Source organism: Capricornis sumatraensis, chromosome 1, assembly GCF_032405125.1.
Source record: "Capricornis sumatraensis isolate serow.1 chromosome 1, serow.2, whole genome shotgun sequence".
In the NCBI taxonomy this organism is placed as follows: Eukaryota; Metazoa; Chordata; class Mammalia; order Artiodactyla; family Bovidae; genus Capricornis; species Capricornis sumatraensis.
Genome location: NC_091069.1, coordinates 106,184,912 through 106,203,469, shown reverse-complemented (window position 1 = coordinate 106,203,469; position 18,558 = coordinate 106,184,912). Strand labels below are relative to the sequence as shown.

The window sequence follows — 18,558 nt, the reverse complement described above, 5'->3', positions numbered from 1 at the left end:
CTTTTTATTTGATAATATAATGATGTGGGTCAGAAAAGTAAAAAGGCTATCTGAATCAGGGTTTTGAAATTAAACAACAATAACAAGAGTTTCCTTGCTAAACTTTCTGAAATGAGTGGTTTTTGCCTGATGTTACATGTAAATAGGTACATTTAAAACTAAATCCAACATTGGACAAAAATGAGGCATGCTTACCTGTTTGGATTGAAGTTAAATATAATGCTTACCTTTATTAATTGAGTTATTGAGTTAAAAGCTGATAGAAACTGTGAAAGGTGTGTTTTGGGTTTTTTGTGCCTTTTTTTTTTTTTTTTTTTTTGGCAGTAAGGTAATTCATGATACCAAGAATTTGATACCAGGCTTAACCACTCGCTAAAATATCTTCTATCTTCATAACAAATAGGGCTCTTTAAATAAGAATTATTCTTACCCTTGGGATCAGCTTCTTCCCCAGGTCACTTTCTAATTGAGCTAAACCTTTCTGCTTGCCACTCAAGAAGTTTGGTACAACAAGCAAAACCATACCTGTCTATACCACCTGTTCTCTACATTCTCTATATCTCTTGCTGATTTTTGTAATTACTAAGAAATAAAAGCATTGTAAAACATTAATTTGTGATGATATATTATTTTTATAAAATAAAGATGGTCTGAAAAGATATAAATATATACTGTTTTACAGGGAATTTTGTTTTTCTCTCATTAAGAGTTCTGCAATAAGAAATCCAGGACTGTCAGGGCAACTGTGTCATCTTCAATGCAGATCTTCCATTTCCATGTCCATTGTAAAACAATAATTTATGATGATACATCATTTTTATAAAATAAAGATGGTCTAAACAGACGTAAATGTACACTGTCTTACAGGGAATTTTGTTTTTCTGATATTAAGTGTTCTGAAGCAAGAAATCCAGGACTGTCGGAGCAGCTGTGGCTTCTTCAACACAGATCTTCCACCTCTCCGTCTACATGAGCTGGGTAGTCCTCACTGCCTCCCAAACTACAGGGGGACACAAAGGAATGCTCACTCACTCCTTTTCAGATGTACAAACCGGAAACAGAATACTGAATTTCCAGGTATGACCCCTCATATCAACATTCATTACCATATCACGCTAAACTGGAAGAGAGGACGGAAATATTTCTAGCTGTGCTGCCGTGTGTCCGGCCAAGACTTCCATTTCTATCAACTGCCCTCAGCCGTCACAAAAGGCTTCCCTGGTGGCTCAGACAGTAAAGCGTCTACCTGCAATGTGGGAGACCCCGGTTCGATTCCTGGGTCGGGAAGATCCCCTGGAGAAGGAAATGGCAATCCACTCCAGCACTCTTGCCTGGAAAACCCTACGGATGGAGGAGCCTCATAGGCTACAGTCCATGGCGTTGCAGAGTCAGACACGACTGAGCGACTTCACTTCTTCACTTCAAAGCTCCAAGAAGTTACTGTATTGTCTCCCCAGCCAAGCATGCCTTTAAGTTAATTGTGGCAACTCTTGGTACAATGATTATAAAATAATAACAGTGTTTTCTGTAGCACACCCTACAAAGACACATAGACTTACAAAATGCAATGGAGAAGAATATCAGATTTAACTATACAAAGTAGGAATAGATTTATACTCTTATGAAGATTAATAAAGAGATAATTTAGAAATTTGATGCCCTGCATTGAAAGCTATTCAAAACTTATATATATATGCACACACCAATTTTGAATTATATCATTTTGTAATTTGTTTTGTTTAACTCTAACAATTGAAATACATGTGTAGCATAATCTCATTTTTGTTTTCATTTGCATTTTGATAATGACTAGTGACAGTGACTATCCCTTATGTGATCATTTGACTTCTGATTATCTCCTTTAGTAAAGTATCTATTTAAGAGTTTTGTACATTTAGTGGACATTTAGATTGCTTCCATGTCCTGGCTATTGTAAATAGTGCTGCAGTGAACATTTGGGTCCATGTGTCTTTTTGAATTATGGTTTTCTCAGGGTATCTGCCCAGTAGTGGAATACTTGAATCAATGGCAGTTCTACTTTTTTAGTTTCTAAAGGAACCTCCATACTGGTCTGCACAGTGGCTGTATCAGCTTAAGTTCCCGCCAACAGTGCATGAGGATTCCCTTTTCTCCATACCTTCTCTAGTGTTTTTTGTTTGTAGATTTTTGATGATGGCCAGAGAGCTAGTGGGAGCCTGCTGTAAAGCACAGGGAGCTCAACTCAGTGCTCTGCGGTGACCTAGATGACCTTCAGGGGTCGGAGGGAGGGGATGTATGCAAACATTTAGCTAATTCACTTCATTGTACAGTAAAAACTAGCATAATCCTGAATAGCAATGACATTCCAATGAAGGAAAAAAGAAAAATCTTGTACATTGATGTTAGATTGCTTCTTTTCTTCCTGTTGGTTTTGAGACTTCTTTGTGTAATCTTTCTATATATTTCTTATTTGAAATGTGTGACTTTCAAATATTTTCCCTTTTAGCTTGTATTTTCTGTTTGGGCTTCCCTGATAGCTCATTTGGTAAAGAATCTGCCTGCAATGCAGAAGACCTCGGTTTGATTCCTGGGTCGGGAAGATTCTCTGGAGAAGGGATAGTCTACTGACTCTAATATTCTTGGGCTTCCCTTGTGACTCAGCTAGTAACGAATCTCCCTGAAATGAGGGAGACCTGGGTTCGAACCCTGAATTGGGAAGATCCCCTGGAGAATGGCAAGGCTACCCACTCCAGTATTCTGGCCTGGAGAATTCCATGGACTGGATAGTCCATGGGGTCACAAAGAGTAGGACACAACTGAGCAACTTTCACTTTCACTTTATATTTGTGAAGACGATTAAGACAACTTACTCCTCCTTTAGAGACCTTTCAAAAACATTTTGCTGACTTTATCTTAATGATAAAATTTTAGATGTAGGAGCTTATTAAGACTGTATGAATATTCAAAACAAAAATAGATTGAAAATGAGTACAGATCAGTGCAGATACAGGTATTATTAACAATGTCTCTTGAAATCATTTTTATCTTTGGGCCACTATTTCAAGTAATAATGAAGGGGTCATACTTGTTATGAACCAAGTTATAAGAAAAGTTCAAGGCCTGCAGGTTTAACAATGCTTTTACATGTCAGAATTATACAACAACAAAATTGATTACAAAATGAAATATTATTTAAAATGTAAGAGATTTATCAAACAACTACTTTCAAATCATCAAATTCCTAGCTGTGGAATATCATAATTATGAAAGCCACACTTACAGAAGCATGCAATTCTTTTCTTTGAAATATCAAGAGGTCATTCCAGGGCCTTTCTTGCTATTCTTCCCATTGACATTGTGGATATATTAAATTCTTGCAAAATGCTTATGAAATGTGTCTATATACACAGCTGTCTACATCCACAGAAGTTCAGAAATCGGATGAAGTTGGGTTGAATGCATGAACAGAAAAGAAAAGCACACTTCCCTTGGAACATCCAAAACATCAGTCATAACACACACATTAAAAGTATTAAAACCTGATATTATTCAGCTGCTAAAAAGAATGAAGTGATGTCATTTGCAACAACACGGATGGACCTAGAGATTGTCATACTGAGTGAAGTCAGACATAGAGAAATATCGCATGATATCACTTACATGCAAAATTTTTTAAAAAAGAAAGATGTGATGAACACACTGCTATGTTTAAAATGGATATTGGATGAAGGCCTACATACTGCACAGGGAGTGCTGCTCAGAATTATGTAACAATGCAAAAGGGGAAAGAGTTTGAAACAGAAAAGGTACCTGTATATGCATAATTGAATCACTTGCTTTACACATGACATTTTGTGAATTTAGGGAACAGCACTATTTCCATGACATTGTGATTCCTGCTTTCCTAAATTTCAGAAACAAAACTGCTATCGTCATCTTTATCATCACTATTATAATCCTCATCCTAGATTACATTATGGGCTATATATAAAAGTATATAAACATACTAAACATTTAATTAGAAGGTATATATGCATATAGACACTATGAATAAAATGCATAAATAACTAAACCTAGTACATCATATTTACTGCCTAGATATTAAAGGAAGCAAATGGACTGAGACGTGAACTATAACTAGCTTCACAACAGGAACTAACATTGCCTTATACACATGTGTACAGTTATAACTAAAACAACAAGAGTATACTGTCAAAAGAACTGCCAGCGGACATATTCTCTAAATGAGTTGCTGAGTGTGTTTGTGTGTGTGTGTGTGTGTGTGTGTGTGTGTGTGTGTGTATGCTCTCAGTCGCTCGGTTGTATCTGACTCTTTGGGACCGCCTGGACTGTAGCCCACAAGGCTACATGTTCATGAAATTTCACAGGCAAGAAGACGGGAGTGAGTTGCCATTTCCTGTTCCAAGGGACCTTCCTGACCCAGGGATGGAACTCGTGTCTCTTGCATCTCCTGCATTGGCAGGCAGATTCTTTACCACCGTGCCATCTGAATGGAATTGGGAGGATACCTGTTAATGATTCTATTGACAGATGCTCATTTTCCTTGTGAATATCGGTTCAAAGGTTTAAAAAATAATATCGCTTAGAGAAGGATGGAGGACTAGGCAAGGCACACTAATGTAAATGCAATTGTGGAAACTTTGTGTAATTCTGAAAAGAACTTCTAACATTTTCCTCACATTAAAAATGCATATATTTTATTTTTCAATATTAATTAGCATTGGGGTAGTTTGGAAGGCAGTGATGAAATAATTCAAAGCAGATTATTTTGGGGTCAAAATTGCCACATAGAATATAGAAATATGTACAAAGTAAAAGTGTTGAGACAAACAGGGAGATTCTTCTATAGAATGCAGTTGGGAAAAATACTCAGATTTGCTTTTGTTATGATGATTGAAGTAATTCCTCATGAGGGTACAGTGGGCTAAATAGACATATTCTTAGTGTCTATTGATCCTTTGAAGTTTCTGGATTTTGCCAGGATTCTGACATAGGGCAAGGTAATATGCATTTGTTCATTCACTTGTTCAATTCCTCCTTCAAATAGTCATTACTTAACTGCTACTGGTCAGTTTCCATGCAATTGAACCAAAAAAAATGCCAACAATAGAAGTGGAAAAATAGAAGCTGTGATTTAGGTAAGGAATCTTGCATGTTTTAAGGTATATTTAAGCCAAAATTCTTAAGAGCTTGAATTCTATTTTGTTTTTTCATAAAGTATGTCATGAACATTGTTCTTTATTCACAATACAAGATTATTTAGGTATGAAATATTGAAGATGTTTTGACTAATTATCCCTCCAGGCACCTCTGTCCGCGAGGATTCTCCAGGCAAGAACACTGGAGTGGGTAGCCATTCCCTCCTCCAGAGGATCTTCCCAACCCAGGGATCGAACCCAAGTCTCCCGCATTACAGGCAGATTCTTTACTATCTGAGCCATCAGGGAAGCCTAAGAAATATTTAAGCACAGTCAACTGTGGGTTATTTTAAAGTATCTAAAAGTATCTTATAAGCTAGCAATAGTCAAGTTTTTAAGGAGAAAATATAGATATTTAAAATCTTTATCTGGTAATTGTGTGACAAACAGCTAAAACATTTATAAATATTCTCATCATAGTATATTTATATGTTTTCCGTCACCCAGTGGAGTCCAATTTTTTGTGACCCCATGGACTGCAGCACACCAGGCTTCCCTATTCATCACCAACTCCTGGAGCTTGCTCACACTCATGTCCATTGAGTTGGTAATGCCATCCTACCATCCCGTCCTCTGTCATCCCATCTCCTCCTGCCTTCAATCTGTATTTTAAGTAACAATTTTCTCAATGCTGCAATCACATCCTACTTCCAAAGGCTGTATATCATGGGATTGAACATTGGAGTCACTATGGTGTAGAACAGAGAGGAGTCTGTGAGTTCCTGTAGAATGTCTGGATTTGGGCCTTAAGTAGTTAATGGTAGCAGATCCAAAGAATAAAAGCACAACCAACAGGTGAGAAGAACACGTGGAGAAGGCTTTGGCTCTTACTCCGGCTGTTGGCAACCTCAGAATAGTGGAACTGATTTTGCTGTAAGAGGCAAGGATCAGCATAAAAGGTACAGCAACAAACAGCAGAGCTCCTGCATAGACTGGGAGCTCATGTGCAAAAGTGTCTCCGCAGGCCAGCTTCAGAATGGGGGGATGTCACAGAAGTGGTTAATCTTGTTTGAATGACAGAAACGCAGAGAGATCCGGCACATATGCCCTATCTGCACTGGGATTCCACTGACCCAGGAGCCCACAGCCAGCTGGAGGCACAGCTTTGCGGTCATGACCAGGGGATAGTGCAGAGGGTCACAGACAGCTACACAGCAGTCATAGGCCATCACCACCAGGAGGAAGCACTCAGTGGCTCTGAGGATAAGGAAGAAGCACATTTAGGCAGCACAGTCCAGCACAGAAATGCTTCTGTCCTGAGCCCAAAGGTTCACCAGAATCCTAGGAAGAGTGACGGGACTTGAAACAGATTTCCAAGGTGGAAAAGTTTGCCAAAAAGAAATACATGGGTTTGTGCAGTGCAGGGTCAAGCCTAGTTAGTATTATTATGAGACTGTTTCCAGTTAAGATAATGATGTGAATGATGGAGAACAGCCCAAATAGCCCTTGGAGGTTTGGAAGGTCAGAAAACCCCAGGAGTACAGAGTCTATCACTTTGGACATGTTGTCTTTTGCTTCCATATCTTCATATTTCATCTGTGGGAATGATCCAGTCAGAGGTACTATTATTTCACTTTCACTAGCTCTTGTTTTCTTATTTACAAAACAGGAGGCTGCAACTTTCTATTTTTCAATTTCCTATAAAAACCAAACCTATAACACCAGGTGCTCTAAATGTATGATGAAGTGTGTTTTTCATCATTATTAAATCTATCTGCAAATTAAAAAAACACTTTAATCTTTCTTTCTCTGCTATCTACAATATTTATTTAGTTCTGAAGATACGTGATTGTAATTTTGCTATTCATCTGACCACTCAAAAATATAAATTCTGAATTTAAGTTCCTTTGTGAAATAACTTGATATTTTCATTTGACCTCTCCATTCTGTTTTTCATTATCAATTCAAAATTAATTTTTTTTGCCTTTTTAAATGTCTTAAGCAATATAAAATAGTTTTAGGGATATATATGGTTAATTTTTTTAAATGAGTTTTTTTTCAGTTGTATTTCCAACATCTTTTTAACTTTGACATTCTGCATATTTAGCTATTTTTATAAAACAAAATTCATCAGCTAACCACTCAATATTTTTAAATGGTATTTAATTTTTAAAATTGTGTATAGCAAAACCAATACAATATTGTAAAGTAATTAGCCTCTAATTAAAATAAATTTATATTAAAATAAATAAAAATAAAAATTGTGTATTTCAATATAGTGTGTACAAATTCAGCAGTCATAATTTTTATTCAGATTGATGCTATATTTTATAAAGATTAATGATTAGAAAGATGAAAAATGTATTTTAGAAACATTATGTCCATACATGGAATAATATCACTGTTCAAGGTTTATATATTTACTCACAAATGTTGTTATATTATTTTGTGGTTTTTTATTTTAATTCTAGCCATTAAAGTACATGTGTATCACAACTTTAATTTTAATTTGCATTTCAAAATGCAAATGCTAATGCTGAAGATGATGAGGAAGTTTTATGTTATTATTTTAATTCTGTGTATCCTTATAGTAAAATATCTATCAAAGAGTTTTGTACATTTGTTGATTAGGTTGCTTCTGCTCTTGCTACTGATCTTTGGGAGATTTTGTATTATCTATATACATTTCACTTTTTTGAATATGTGATTCACAAATACTTCCACATCTGTTTTACATTAATGTTTTGTTGAGACAAGAATACGACTTATTTTATCCTTATGAGTCCCTCTTTACATATTTAGCAGACTTAATCTTAATAATACAATTTTAGTTATAGGAACTTATTATGACTCGATTGTTCAAAGGAAAGACATTGAAAATCATACTGATGTAGCTATTATTAATCACAAGCCCTTGAACTAGTTTTCCCTACTTTAAGATGCTATTTTAAATAATCATGAAAGTGTCATACTTGCTGTGAGCCACGTTTTAAGGAATCTGCAAAGCCTACAGATTTAGCAATGATTTTTAATATCAAAGATCATGTAACAGCAGAACAATGTTGATGACAAAGTTAAATATTATTTTAAAAATAAAGTATTTGCCTTAAAAAATGCTTTTAGAATATCAAATGTCTGTAAAAAGTTATATTTATGAAAAACAAAGTAACAGAAACATGCAACACTTTTCTTTAAAATATCAATAGATCGATAGATCTTTCTAAAGTTAGACCTTTCTTTCTAATCTCCCATTGACACTGGGAGCATATTAAAATATTACAAAATACTAGTGAAACGTGTCTGTATCCTCAGCAGTCCTTATCAGATGAAAGCGTGTTGAGTACACGCACACCAAAGAGAAGCATCCTTGAAACACCTGAAATATTCAGCCACAACACACACATGATCATCATTAAAGTCTACAAGCACTTTCATCTGATATATGAACTTCTTGGGATATGGACTTCTTGAGGATACTGACAGGTTTCACTGTTATTTTGTAATATTTTAATATGCTCCCAGTGTCAATGGGAGATTAGCAAGAAAGGTCTAACTTTAGAAAGATGGATAGGATGTGGAGAAAAGGGAACCCTGTTGTACAGTTGGTAGGAATGCACATTGATATAGTCACTATGGAGTACAGTATGGAGAATTCTTTAGGAAAAAAAACACTAGTAATAAAACTACAATGTTGTTGTTCAGTCACTCAGTCATGTCCAACTCTTTGAGACCCCATGGACTGCTGCACACCAGGCTACCCTGTCCTTCACTATCTCATGGTTTGCTCAAGCTCATGTCCATTGAGTCAGTGATGCCATCCAGCCATCTCATCCTCTGTCGTCCCCTCTCCTCCTGCCTCCAATCCCTCCCAGCATCAGGGTCTTTTCCAATGAGTCAACTCTTCGCATGAGGTGGCCAAAGTACTGGAGTTTCAGCTTCAGCATCATTCCCTCCAAAGAAATCCCAGGGCTGATCTCCTTCAGAATGGACTGGCTGGATCTCCTTGCAGTCCAAGGGACTCTCAAGAGTCTTCTCCAACACCACAGTTCAAAAGCATCAATTCTTCAGCTTTCTTCACAGTCCAACTCTCACAACCACAGCCTTGACTAGATGGACCTTTGTTTGCAAAGTAATGTCTCTGCTTTTCAATATGCTATCTAGGTTGGTCATAACTTTCCTTCCAAGGAGTAAGCATCTTTTAATGTCATGGCTGAAGTCACCATCTGCAATGATTTTGCAGCCCAGAAAAATAAAATCTGACACTGTTTCCACTGTTTCCCCATCTATTTGCCATGAAGTGATGGGACTGGATGCCATGATCCTCGTTTTCTGAATGTTGAGCTTTAAGCCAACTTTTTCACTCTCCTCTTTCACTTTCATCAAGAGGCTTTTTATTTCCTCTTCACTTTCTGCCATAAGGGTGATGTCATCTGCATATCTGAGGTTATTGATATTTCTCCCAGCAATCTTGATTCCAGCTTGTGCTTCTTCCAGCCCAGCGTTTCCCATGTTGTACTCTGCATACAGGTTAAATAAGAAGAGTGACAATATATAGCCTTGATGTACTCCTTTTCCTATTTGGAACCAGTCTGTTGTTCCATGTCCAGTTCTAACTATTGCGTCCTGACCTGCATATAGGTTTCTCAAGAGGCAGGTCAGGTGGTCTGGTATTCCCATCTCTCTCAGAATTTTCCACAGTTGATTGTGATCCACACAGTCAAAGACTTTGGCATAGTCAATAAAGCAGAAATAGATGTTTTTCTGGAACTTTCTTCCTTTTTCCATGATCCAGCGGATGTTGGCAATTTGATCTCTGGTTCCTCTGCCTTTTCTAAAACCAGCTTGAACATCTGGAAGTACACAGTTCATGTATTGCTGAAGCCTGGCTTGGAGAATTTTGAGCATTACTTTACTAGCGTGTGAGATGAGTGCAATTGTGTGGTAGTTTGAGCATTCTTTGGCATTGCCTTTCTTTGGGATTGGAATGAAAACTGATCTTTTCCAGTCCTGTGGCCACTGCTGAGTTTTCCAAATTTGCTGGCATATTGAGTGCAGCACTTTCACAGCATCATCTTTCAGGATTTGAAATAGCTCTACTGGAATTCCATCACCTCCACTAGCTTTGTTCCTAGTGATGCTTTCTAAGGCCCACTTGACTTCACATTCCAGGATGTCTGTTTCTAGGTGAGTGATCACACCATCATGATTATCTAGGTCGTTAAGATCTTTTTTGTATAGTTCTTCCATGTATTCTTGCCACCTCTTCTTAATATCTTCTGCTTCTGTTAGGTCCATACCATTTCTGTCCTTTATCGAGCCCATCTTTGCATGAAATGTTCCCTTGGTATCTCTAATTTTCTTGAAGAGATCTCTAGTCTTTCTCATTCTGTTGTTTTCCTCTATTTCTTTGCATTGATCACTGAGGAAGGCTTTCTTATGTCTTCTTGCTATTCATTGGAACTCTGCATTCAGATGCTTATATCTTTCCTTTTCTCCTTTGCTTTTTGCCTCTCTTCTTTTCACAACTATTTGTAAGGCCTCCCCAGACAGCCATTTTGCCTTTTTGCATTTCTTTTCCATGGGGATGGTCTTGATCCCTGTCTCCTGTACAGTGTCATGAACCTCAGTCCATAGTTTATCAGACACTCTATCTATCAGATCTAGTCCCTTAAATCTATTTCTCACTTCCACTGTATAATTATAAGGGATTTGATTCAGGTCATACCTGAATGGTCTAATGGTTTTCCCTACTTTCTTCAATTTGAGTCTGAATTTGGCAATAAGGAGTTCATGATCTGAGCCACAGTCAGCTCCTGGTCTTGTTTTGTTGACTGTATAGAGCTTCTCCATCTTTGGCTGCAAAGAATATAATCAATCTGATTTTGGTGCTGACCATCTGGTGATGTGCATGTGTAGATTCTTCTCTTGTGTTGTTGGAAGAGGGTGTTTGCTATGACCAGTGCATTTTCTTGGCAAAACGCTATTAGTTTTGCCCTGCTTCATTCCGTATTCCAAGGCCAAATTTGCCTGTTACTCCAGGTGTTTCTTGACTTCCTACTTTTGCATTCCAGTCCCCTATAATGAAAAGGACATCTTTTTAGGGTGTTAGTCATTACCCCTACCATGGGCCAAACTACAGGGAGGGTACACAGCCCCACTCATCAGTAGAAAAGTGGATGAAAGATTTACTGAGTATGGCCCCACCCATCAGAGCAAGATCCAGATTTCCCCACAGCCAGTACCTCCCAGCAAGAAGCTCCCACAAGCTTCTTACCCTTATTCATCAGAGGGAAGACAGAATGAAAACCACAACCACAGAAAACTAACCAAACTTATTACATGGACCACAGCCTTTTCTCACTTAATGAAACTATGAGCCTTGTAGGACCACCTAAAATGGACAGGTAATGGTGGAGAGTTCTGACAAAGTGTGGTCCACTGGAGAAGGGAATGGAAACCACTTCAGCATTCTTGCCTTGAGAACCCCATGAACAGTATGGAAAGGAAAAAAGATATGACACTGAAAGATGAATTTCCCAAGTTGGTAGATGCCCAGTATGCTACTGAAGAGTGAAAAAATAGCTCCAGAAGGGATGAAGAGGCTGAGCCAAAGTGGAAACAACACTCAGCTGTGGGTGTGTCTGGTGGTAAAAGTAAAGTCCGATGTTGTAAAGAACAACACTGCATAGGAACCTTGGTCCATGTATCAAGGTAAATTAGAAGTGGTCAACTAGGAGATGGCAAGAGTGAACATTGACATTTTAGGAATCAGTGAACTAAAATGGATGGGAATGGGTAAATTTAATTCAGATGATCATTATATCTACTACTGTGGGGAAGAATCCCTTAGAAGAAATGGAGTAACTCTCATAGTCAACGAAAGAGTCTGAAATGTAGTACTTGGGTACACTCTCAAAAATGACAGATCTCTGTTTCCAAGGCAAACCATTCAATATCACAGTAATCCAAGGCTATGGTCCAACCACTAATGCCAAAGAAGCTGAAACTGAATGGTTCCATTATGACCTCCAAGACTTTCTAGAACTAACACACCCAATATATGTCCTTTTCATCACAGGGGACTGGAATGCAAAAGTAGGAAGTCAAGAAACACCCGGAGTAACAAGTAAGTTTGGTCTTTGAGTACAAAATGAAGCAGGGCAAAGTCTAACAGAGTTTTGCCAAGTGAATGCATTGGTCATAGCAAACACCCTCTTCAACAACACAAGAGATGACTCTACACATGGACATAACCAAATAGTCAATACCAAAATCAGATTGATTATATTCTTTGCAGCCAAAGATGGAGAAGCTCTATATAGTCAGCAGAAACAAGATTGGGAGCTGATTGTGGCTCAAATCATGAACTCTTTATTGCAAAATTCAGACTTAAATTGAAGAAAGTAGGGGAAACCACGAGGCCATTCAGGTATAACCTAAATCAAATCCTTTATGATTATACAGTGGAAGTGACAAATCAATTCAAGGGATTAGATCTGATAGACAGAGTGCCTGAAGAACTATAAATGGAGGTCTGTAATGTTGTAAAGGAGCCAGTGATCAAAATCATCCCCATGAAAACTTCCATAAGACTCAGCACTCCTACTCCTGGGTATATTCCCTGAGAAAACCATAATTCAAAGAGATATGCAGCACTATTTACAATAGCCAGGACATTGGAGCAACCTAGATGTACACTGACAGATGAATGGATAAAGAAGTAGTGGTACATATATATATAATAGAATATTACTCAGTCATAGAAAGTAATGCATTTGTGTCAGTTCTAATCAGGTGGATGAATCTAAAGCATGCTATATAGAGTGAAGTAAGTCAGAAAGAGAAAAAACAAATATTGTATATTAATGCAAATAAAATGGACTCTAGAGAATTAGTACTGATGAATCTATTTGCAGGGCAGGATTAGAGAGGCAGACATGGTGAACAGACTTGTGAACACAGCAGGGGAAGGAGAGGGTGGGGAAAATTGAGAGAGTAGCCATGAATCATTTACATTACCGTGTGCAAAACAGATCTAATGGGAAGTTGCTGTGTAACACAGCTCAGCCCAGTACTCTATGACAACCTAGAGAGGTGGGATGGGGTGGAGAATGGGAGGGAGGTTCAAGAGAGAGGGGACATATGTATCGTTAGGGTTGATCCACCTCGCTGTGTGGCAGAAAACAATACAACATTGTAAAGCAATTATCCTCCAATTAAAAAAATAAAAATAAAAAAGCACCAAAATCTACATTTCTGAGAAATGTTTCCTGCCACAATACAGCTTTTCACCAGATGAACAGACACAAGAGGGGTACTATCTACTACCACTTACCATTGTGAAACATTAATATGTATGCAGATGTAGTCTCCTTTAGAATTTTATTTAAGCCTGCGAGATTACTTCACAGAGCGCTTCTGGTAGGGTGGTGTGACTAGTCTTATATTTTAAAAATAAAGACATTGGAGTGTCAGGTTCCTCATGCTCTCCTGCTTTCCCATTCTTAGATATGACTTCTGCACCCTTCCAAGGATGAAAGATGGAGAAGGAAATGGCAACCCACTCCAGGATCCTTGCCTGGAAAATCCCATGGACAGAGGGGCCTGGTGGGCTGCAGTCCATGGGGTCGCAAAGAACTGGGCACAACTGAGTGACTAACACTAAGGATGAAAGTAGTGGAGACAAGACTGAACACTTGTTGACACCTATCTTCATGTTATTAGCCAAAATTGAGTCATTGCTTCATACTCAGCTGGAATGCAGGCTGAGAAATTGGATATTTCAAATCCTCATAGTGCAGCTAAATTGGTTATGAGATTGAAGTTTTGAATTTGTATATTCTGAGCAGGTCTACACCATCTCTTATATTATTTTCTGTGAACATCATTATTTTCTGTGTATTAGTTGTCTCTTGCAGTTTTAGTAAATTACCACCATCTGAGTGCCTTAAAATTTATTATCTTAGAGTTCTGTAGATGATAGGTCAAAAGTGTTGGGAGGGCCACATTCTTTTTTTATGCTCTAGTGAGTATTCCATCTTTCTTGTTCAATTAAATTACTGGCAGAATATGCTTCCTTGAGGTTGTTGGACAGAGGACTGATTCTTTGCTGGCAGACCACCAAATGCCATGCTCACTTTCTGGGGATCAGGATAGTCCTTACTCTTTGTCCCAACAGACTTTGGAGCCAGCAATGACAAAATGAGCCCTCCTTTGCTCTGCTCCATCTGTGATAACCAATTTTTTGAATATTGCTTTTCTTTCTCTTCTTGTTCTCAAGGCTTATGTGATCAGATTGGTTCTACCTGAATAATCTCCCCATCTCAATGATTTATGATATTAATCATATCTATAAAGTCCGTTTTGTCAAGTAATGTAGTGTACTTGTTTCCAGGGATTCTAGTTCATCTCACCTGAAGAGATATCTATCACAATCTCCCAAAGAAATAGCATGACTGGCTTATGTGGTCTTCATTTGATTTAACCATTAACTTCCATAAATTATTCTCTGATACACCATATGATAGTATATCCCAGGATAAAGACAGTTCAGTTCAGTTCAGTTCAATCGCTCAGTCGTGCCCGATTCTTTGCGACCCCATAAATCGCAGCACGCCACGCCTCCCTGTCCATCACCAACTCCCGGAGTTCACTCAAACTCATGTCCATCGAGTCGGTGATGCCATCCAGCCATCTAATCCTGTCATCCCCTTCTCCTCCTGCCCCCAATCCCTCCCAGCATCAGGGTCTTTTCCAATGAGTCAACTCTTCACATGAGGTGGCCAAAGTATTGGAGTTTCGGCTTTAGCATTATTTCTTCCAATGAACACCCAGGACTGATCTCCTTTAGGAAAGACAGGTTATAATTAAAACTAAAACCAGAGAATGAAATAATTGTCAAAAGAACTGTAGCAGAAGTTCTCAGGGACAGCTACAACAAATCATCTCTTAATGTTGCTGATTTGAGAATGGAATTGGGAAGATGGGCATTAATAATCCTAGTGAGATATGTTCACTTTCCTTCATTATATCAGTCAATGATTTAAAGGGGATAAAGACATGGGAGGTTAGTCCAGACACACTAATGTAATGCAGTTGTACAGACTGTGGGTAATTCTGAAAATAACTTCTAAAACTTTTCTTCACTTTTATATCCATATATGTTTTCTTTTAAAAATTCAAATTGATATAGATTTAGCTGTCAGAATGCAGTTATGTAACAGATGAAATAATGCAAAGCAAATTATTTTGGATCAAATTTGCTAAGCAGAACATGCAAATATGTGCAAAGTAAACCAGTTAAGATGAGTAGGAAGGTACTCTTTTATCATGCACTTAGGAAGAGAAAAAAGATTATGAATGCTATTCTTTTGGTTTTATGATTGGAGTAATTTCATATGAGTTTATAGTGGATAAGCAAATATGCTCCCAATATTACTGGTTCTCTGAAAAATCTAGATTTTTTGCTAGCAGTCTGATGTTGGCACTAGCAATATTCATTTACCCGTTCACTCATTCAATCCCTCCTGCAAACATCCAATTTTTAACTGCTGTTCCTGCTGCTGCTAAGTCACTTCAGTCGTGTCCGACTCTGCGCGACCCCTTAGACGGCAGCCCACCAGGCTCCCCCATCCCCAGGATTCTCCAGGCAAGAGTACTGGAGTGGGTTGCCATTTCCTTCTCCAATGCATGAAAGTAAAAAATGAAAGTGAAGTCGCTCAGTCGTGTCCAAATCTTTGAGACCCATGGACTGCAGCCTACCAGGCTCCTCCGTCCATGGGATTTTCCAGGCAAGAGTACTGGAGTGGGGTGCCATTGCCTTCTCCTTTCAACTGCTAGTAGTCATTTTCTGTGCTATAGAATCAAAGAATGCCAACAAATGCAAGTGTGGAGATAGAGATAATTATTTAGATCAATAAACATACGTTTTCCAGCATATTTAAGCCAAAAAACCTAACTGATTCAATTTTGTTTTAGCTTTTTTAATATGTAAATTACTATGTAATTTATGAGGCAGGATTATTCCTTAGGCATGGAGGATTGACGACACATCTACCTGGTATATATCCAAGCCCAGTAAATTGTGGGTTAGGTTACTAAAGTATTCATAAGTGCATCTGAGAATAGAAGTGCCTAACTCCTTAAAGAGGGAAAATAGAAGCTGAAAACGTTTCTCTGTTAACTGTTTAGCAAACAGTTAATCATCACATTATTTTTTAAGTAATAATTTTCTCAGCGCTGTAATCACATCCTTCTTCTGAAGGCTGTATATCATGGGATTGAACATTGGAGTCACTATGATGTAGAACAGAGAGTAGAGTTTGTCAGTTCCTGCAGAATGACTGGATTTTGGTCTTGAGTAGGTAATGGCAAGAAATCCGAAGAATAACATGACAACCAACAGGTGAGAAGAGCATGTGGAGAAGGCTTTAGCCTGTCCTCTGGCTGTTGGCAACCTCAGAGTAGTGGAAATGATTTGGCTATAGGAGGCAAGGATCAACCAAAAAGGGACAGCAGCAAATAACAGAGTTACTGCATAGACTGAGAGCTCATGTGCAAAAGTGTCTCCGCAGGCCAGCTTCAGAATGGGGGGAATGTCACAGAAGAAGTGGTTAACCTCATTCAAATGACAGAAATGCAGAGAGATCCGGCACATTTGCCATATCTGCACTGGGATTTCACTGACCCCAGAGGCCACAGCCAGCTGGAGGCACACCTTTGCAGTCATGACCAGGGGATAGTGCAGAGGGTCACAGACAGCCACACAGCGGTCATAGGCCATCACCACCAGGAGGAAGCACTCAGTGGCTCTGAAGATAACAAAGAAGCACATTTGGGCAGCACAGTCCAGCACAGAAATGCTTCTGTCCTGAATCCAAAGGTTCACCAGAATCCTAGGGAGAGTGATGGACACGTGACAGATTTCCAAGAAGGAAAAATTTGCCAGGAAAAAATACATGGGTTTGTGCAGTGCAGGGTCAAGCCTAGTTAGTATTATTATGAGACTATTTCCAGTTAAGATAATGATGTAAATGATGGGGAACACCCCAAATAATATTCCTTGAAGGTCTGGAAGGTCAGGAAACCCCAGGAGTACAAATTGCATCACTGTGGACATGTTGTCTTCCACTTCCATCTCTTCGTATTTCATCTGTATGAATGATTCAATCAAAGGTACTGTTATTTCACTTTCTCTGGCTTTTGTTTCCTTATATATATATATATATAAAAGATGGTACCCCATTCATTTTTTCCAGTTCCATTAGAAAACCAACCTATAATTGCTAGGTGTCTAACAGGTTGTGAATTACATTTTTCATTATTATTAAATCAATTTGTAAGAAAAGTTATCCATTTAATCTTTATTTTCTGCCGTGAATTATCACTTTTTCTGAAGATATGTAGGTATAATTTTGCTCTTCAACTGAATGCTCAAAAATGCAAAAATTTGAGTTAAATTCATTTACATTAGTGATTTTGCTCTTACAGCCTGTGTTTTTCTCTTCACCTCTCAATTCTCTGTTTATTATCAATTGAAAGTTAATTTGATTGCATGGTGAAATATATTGTAAGTGACCTAAGATAGTTTTAGGGATGAATATATTTAATTTTTATAGTGTTGGTTTCCCTGTGGTATTTCCAAAGTCTTGTTTGGCACTGACATTCTACATATTTCATTTTTTTCTTATAAATAAAATTGATGAGCTGACTATATAATATTATGGGATGTTACTAGTTTTCAAACATGTGTATTTCAGTGTAAAGTCCATAAATTAGTAGTGATAAGTTCTATTCAGATTTCTCAGTTGAGAGAAAAGGAATTTTAAAGTGTTCTTTTGGCCCAGGAACACTCGAGACATAAGAGGCAAGTACATCCAGGTTTATGTTCACGAAAGTAGTTCTAGCTAGAATGTTCACCTCTCACTCATTTACTGCATGAAAGAGACACCACCCACAACTCATCTGTGAGATCTTCCTAAATTACCCACATCCTCAACAATTATTTTGCTGATGATCCCATTCAACTTATTCATTCTTTCTTTTTTGCATGTGTTTGTGTTAGTCATGCATGTGAATGCAATAGGTTGAGATTTTCCATCTTTTTTGCATTTTTCTTATTATTTTAACTATATTACTAGGTTCTTTTGTTTTTCCTGTAGATCTTTTTGGGCAGTACTTAGTACATTTCTTCCACTAAATGTGATTCATTAACTTCTGCTGCTGCTGCTGCTGCTGCTAAGTCACTTCAGTCATGTCCGACTCTGTGCGACCCCATAGATGGCAGCCTACCAGGCTCCTCCATCCCTGGGATTCTCCAGGCAAGAACACTGGAGTGGGTTGCCATTTCCTTCTCCAATGCATGAAAGTGAAAAGTGAAAGTGAAGTCGCTCAGTCATGTCAGACTCTTCACAACCCCATG

General features: G+C 38.1%; 1 protein-coding gene and 1 pseudogene across 1 annotated transcript; both read right to left on the bottom strand.

Annotated features, from left to right (window-relative positions):
* Nucleotides 1–5,728: 5,728 nt before the first annotated feature.
* LOC138075614 (olfactory receptor 10AG1-like) lies at nucleotides 5,729–6,737 on the bottom strand (annotated as a pseudogene).
* Nucleotides 6,738–16,347: 9,610 nt separating this feature from the next.
* Nucleotides 16,348–17,298, bottom strand: LOC138085983 (olfactory receptor 10AG1-like). The gene has a single exon (XM_068980676.1). The coding sequence runs from the start codon at nucleotides 17,287–17,289 to the stop codon at nucleotides 16,348–16,350; it is 942 nt and encodes a 313-aa protein (XP_068836777.1). The 5' UTR covers nucleotides 17,290–17,298.
* Nucleotides 17,299–18,558: the final 1,260 nt, after the last annotated feature.